This window comes from Notothenia coriiceps, unplaced genomic scaffold (assembly GCF_000735185.1).
Source record: "Notothenia coriiceps isolate Sejong01 unplaced genomic scaffold, NC01 NC01_scaffold00015979, whole genome shotgun sequence".
In the NCBI taxonomy this organism is placed as follows: domain Eukaryota; kingdom Metazoa; phylum Chordata; class Actinopteri; order Perciformes; family Nototheniidae; genus Notothenia; species Notothenia coriiceps.
This window is the reverse complement of record NW_011348680.1, coordinates 113688-118462: the sequence shown is the minus strand read 5'-3', so window position 1 is coordinate 118462 and position 4775 is coordinate 113688. Positions and strand designations below refer to the sequence as shown.

Sequence of the window (4775 nt, the reverse complement as noted above, 5' to 3'; positions counted from 1 at the left end):
GCAGATCAGAACACATTTCATGACCAACTTATGCAGAAATCCAGGTAATTCCAAAGGGTTCACATACTTTTTCTTGCAACTGTACTTATTTTCCACCATAATTTGCAAATAAATTCTTTAAAAATCAGACAATGAGATTTTCTGGATTTTTTTTCTCATTTTGTCTCTCATAGTTGAGGTATACCTAGGATGAAAATTACAGGCCTCTCTCATCTTTTTAAGTGGGAGAACTTGCACAATTGGTGGCTGACTAAATAATTTTTTGCCCCACTGTATGCTGTTAAGTCAGGTGATTTAAATGTATCAATGAAAGGAAGAAGTGTAGGCTACATGATAAGAAGGGAATACAGTTTGAATAAAAGTAATAGAGTACAGTGTAACACTGTACTGTCTTACTTTTTAATGTACAAATACTCTGTTACTGTACGATATCAATAACAATAATCCACAGCTCCTCTCTCTGCTTCAGAGGATACAAATTTTTTTCGGGGGGTTACCCGGAGCAGCAACCTGCCAAGGCAGTAAACCTAGGGGAAACACTGCACAGCATTAACTTTCCTCACACTACACACAGAGCAACACATTTGTAAGTAGGTAGAAAGAAGTGTTTGTCATCAGATCAGATTAAATGTCACCAGTATTGTTTTTCTAGGATCATGTCACCATCAAAACATTACCAGTGATGTCACCNGAGCCTCCTCTGTCCTCCACTTGTTAACTGTATTAATGGCACCGGTTTGAACTCGTTATCAGTATAAAAGACACCTGTCCACAACCTCAAACAGTCACAGTGTGACTGTTTGAGGTTGTGGACAGGTGTCTTTTATACTGATAACGAGTTCAAACCGGTGCCATTAATACAGTTAACAAGTGGAGGACAGAGGAGGCTCTTAAAGAAGAAGTTACAGGTCTGTGAGAGCCAGAAATCTTGTTTGTTTATAGGTGACCAAATACTTATTTTCCAACATAATTTGCAAATAAATTCTTTAAAAATCAGACAATGTGATTTTCTGTTTTTTTTTCTCATTTTGTCTCTCATAGTTGAGGTATACCTAGGATGAAAATTACAGGCCTCTCTCATCTTTTTAAGTGGGAGAACTTGCACAATTGGTGGCTGACTAAATACTTTTAAAATATTTTTTAAATATGGATTATTCACAATATGCATTTGTATTCTGATCAGTTTTAAGTCTGGGATTAATTCAATTTGTTTGACTGCTGAAGCTAACCGTCACTTTACTGGGGAAAACAAATATATTTTCACGTTACCCTTTGCATTTAAAAACTTTCTTCACCATCCACCTTGAGGAATGAGTATTTAACATTATACTGTTTTACCTTCTGTATGTGACCAAGGAGTGACTCCCGTGAAAATGTTCAGTAACTGTGATATGGGCAGTTTTAAGAACAAGAAATATATTGTAACACTTGAATTTGTTATAGTTCCATCAGTAATGAACAAACCACAAATGCGTGAGAATAGATTTGACAAAAGATCAGAAATGTGTTTTGGTTGAAATCGGGTGTGAAACTACTGCATTCTAAAAATACTACTGTCAAAGTCCTGCAGGGTGTAAATAGAAAATGGTCCTTGAAATATTTTCCTGTATTTCTCCTCAGGACCTGCTCTTCCACTCAGACTGTGTCTCTCTGCACTGCAGCCTCAACGAACACAACCACCACCTGATCAACGACTTCACCATCAAACAGGTGAAGGGACAGCAGCACACACACTGTCCCACACACTCACGACACATGAATGATTTATTTATCCCTGCATCAACAGCGACACCCATTACCATAAATATTAAAGATACCAAGGGAAGCCCACTGCATTCATACAGATAAATTAGGTTTTCTACTGCTTGCACTGCATGACTGATATACTCAGGAAATTATGTTTGTCCTTCATCTCCAGGGCTCAGCCTGAAGCCAATTTTCTTCCCAAGACTCAGATTATACATTAAGTATTTCTGACCTTGCGGGAGAGGGGCAAGTGAAACGAAAATGTCTCCACGTGGATCAATAAAATATAAAATATGTATTACCGTACTAAGTCTAGGTTTCTCTGCACTGAGAGAAACAAGATGTATAACAGAAGAGCTTCCAAAGTGTGGGTGTACATTTGTTTTGTCCTACATTTTAAAACCAATATGCTAAAAGGAGAACAATTTGTATTTCTAAGAGTTAGGCTTACTATACAATGTTTCAGGTGTAAAGCTTTAACTTGTTAGATGAAATAAATAGAGTAAATGTGTGTTTGTGTGTCAAAGATGCGGCAGGGGGCGTTCCTGGTGAACACGGCCCGGGGGGGTCTGGTGGATGAGAAGGCGCTGGCTCAGGCTCTGAAGGAGGGCCGGATACGGGGAGCTGCTCTCGATGTCCATGAGACAGAACCTTTCAGGTAATTCTGATTAATGCTGTTGAATGTATCAACAGAGGCAGAACATAGTTTAGTGTTTGTTTACACTACTATCTAACTGCATAGCATACATTTTTATATTTTCAGAATGAGAAGGAATCTATCAGATTCTCTACCGGGAAGCTGTATGGGTGCATTATTTTGCAGCTTAAAAAAGTGAATTAGAGAGGGCTTATAAAACGTATACATATAAACTTATAAAATAATGGCATACTCAATTACAACACCAACTAGTTAGTATAGTCCAGATCTGCACAAGGTGTGTGTAGGGCGGGTCCACAAAATATTAAACTGGACAGAAAAAAAATTAAACTCACAAAACTGTGTTGCTTAAGTCTTTCCACTGTTCCAACAATCTCAAAACGTTACAACAGGATTTGGAAAATTCAACGAATCCTTTCTTTCGTAAGGAATTAACTACCTAATTGAACAGATTATTTAAGAATTAGTCGACACTCAATGACATCATTTGTTGCAGCTGTGACTGACTGCTCTCTGTTTGTAACTGTGTCAGTTTCAGTCAGGGCCCGCTGAAGGACGCTCCCAATCTGATCTGCACCCCCCACGCTGCCTGGTACAGCGAACAGGCATCGCTGGAGATGAGAGAGGAGGCAGCCAGGGAAATCCGGAGGGCTATCACAGGTAGCGCACACACACACACACACACACACACACACACACACACACACACACACACACACACACACACACACACACACACACACACACACACACACACACACACACACACACAATCTTCCTTGTCTTTTAGCAGAGAAGGATTTCAAGGCCTTTCACAGTCTGCCACTTTCTCTCTTTTTATCCACCTTTCCTTCTACTTTCTTTCTTGTGTTTCCCAAGTGGGTGTCTTTTCTTTTTACCATTTCTCTGTTCAATATTTTCTAATGTTTGTCGCTGTAGAAAATGGGTTAATAAATGTACACCTGCTTTGAAATGTGAAGCACTAACAAGACACTCAGTGTAGAACAATGGACTTTCCATTTGATTTCTTTTACACCATATTTCTCTCTTACATTTTCTTTCGTTCTTTTTTTTAATCTATTTTGCAGGTCGTATCCCAGACAGTCTGAAGAACTGTGTGAATAAGGAGTTCCTCTCCCAGAACAACCACTGGACAGGAGTCGAGCCCGCCACCGTCCACCCCGAGCTCAACGGTGCTTATAGGTAATACTCATCAGGATAAAGAAAGCTGTAGTGGTCAGTGCTGTTTCTTCTTCCCTCTCAAACCCTGGTAAAGTCATTGATTGATACAATGTTTACCAAATGTCTTTAAAACACAGAATATGTTGCTTGTTGTAAAACCTGAAGCGGTATTTAAATGACGGTTAAGCTGAAACAAAAAGTCTATTGTGATAATTTATTAACTGTATTTAAGTTGCTCATTATATTTTCTTTACTGTTAGGATTTGCCTTTATTATATATCTTATATGATATCTGAAGGTAACCTCTAGGACTCTTTGATGGCCGTCTTCACAATTTTATGTGGTTTAATAATCCAAAGATTTAAACTAATTGTATCAGAAAATTTGTTTTGTTTATGCCGGAGAAGAAATGCAATAAACAAATCCAATCCTACTTCTCTTTATTATCCTTGAGACTAGTACGTTTAAATAGCAATCCCTGTGATGCAAAGCTAATTTAGTGGAAGCCTAATGGTAAACATTTGCCCAGGTCACATTATTTCATTTTGTAGCTTCAGTAGTGCTTTGATGACTCAGTTTTTAGTCTTTTTCCCTCTCCCTCCCCCCTTCAGGTATCCCCCAGGAGTGGTGAACCTGCCAGCTGGCGGCCTTCCTCCCCCTGTTGAAGGCATCGTTCCCAGCGCTGTGCCCATCATGGCCCACAACCTCCAGCCCGCTATCATACACCCTCCTCATGCCCTGTCCCCCGGACAAAATACAGTGAAGCCACCAGAGGGCGACAGAGAGCAGCACCCGAATGAGTAACTGTAGCCACGCACAAACACACACTTGCCTGTGTGGTCTGGTGACAAGCTGTTATCAGACGCGTTCACAGAGTGTCAGATGGACAGGTTGAGGTCCCAATAACAATCGATTAACAACTCTCTGGCAAATTGTTTCTCAGCGGCCAGTTCACACTCCAAAGAAGAAGAAAATGACCATAGAAGAGGACGAGGATAGCTGTGAGATGCTCTAAATAAGAAGCAAGATAGTTGTCCGTTGGTCCAACAAAAAGCCCTGAGAAAGACTGTAAAGATCCACAGGTTGATCTTCAAATAAGAACTACAGTATAGTCACGTTTCTGCCAGTAGTTAAAAATAAAATCTGTTGATTTGGGATGAAAAGAGTAGTTTTTGCTGATATAATATGT

General features: G+C 39.7%; 1 protein-coding gene across 3 annotated transcripts in view; it reads left to right on the top strand.

The window, feature by feature from the left end:
- Positions 1–4748, top strand: part of ctbp1 (C-terminal binding protein 1) — a 23548-nt gene extending 18800 nt beyond the window's left edge. The window contains exons 7-11 of one of the 3 annotated variants that reach the window (XM_010775715.1): positions 1621–1710; positions 2274–2404; positions 2937–3064; positions 3493–3607; positions 4198–4748. In XM_010775715.1, coding sequence (XP_010774017.1) covers positions 1621–1710; positions 2274–2404; positions 2937–3064; positions 3493–3607; positions 4198–4390 — 657 coding nt within the window. In that variant the 3' untranslated portion in view covers positions 4391–4748. Of the gene's footprint in view, positions 1–1620; positions 1711–2273; positions 2405–2936; positions 3065–3492; positions 3641–4169 lie in introns of all 3 variants that reach the window. The other 2 variants (XM_010775716.1, XM_010775717.1) reach the window with 2 other exon arrangements.
- The last annotated feature ends 27 nt before the right edge of the window (positions 4749–4775 follow it).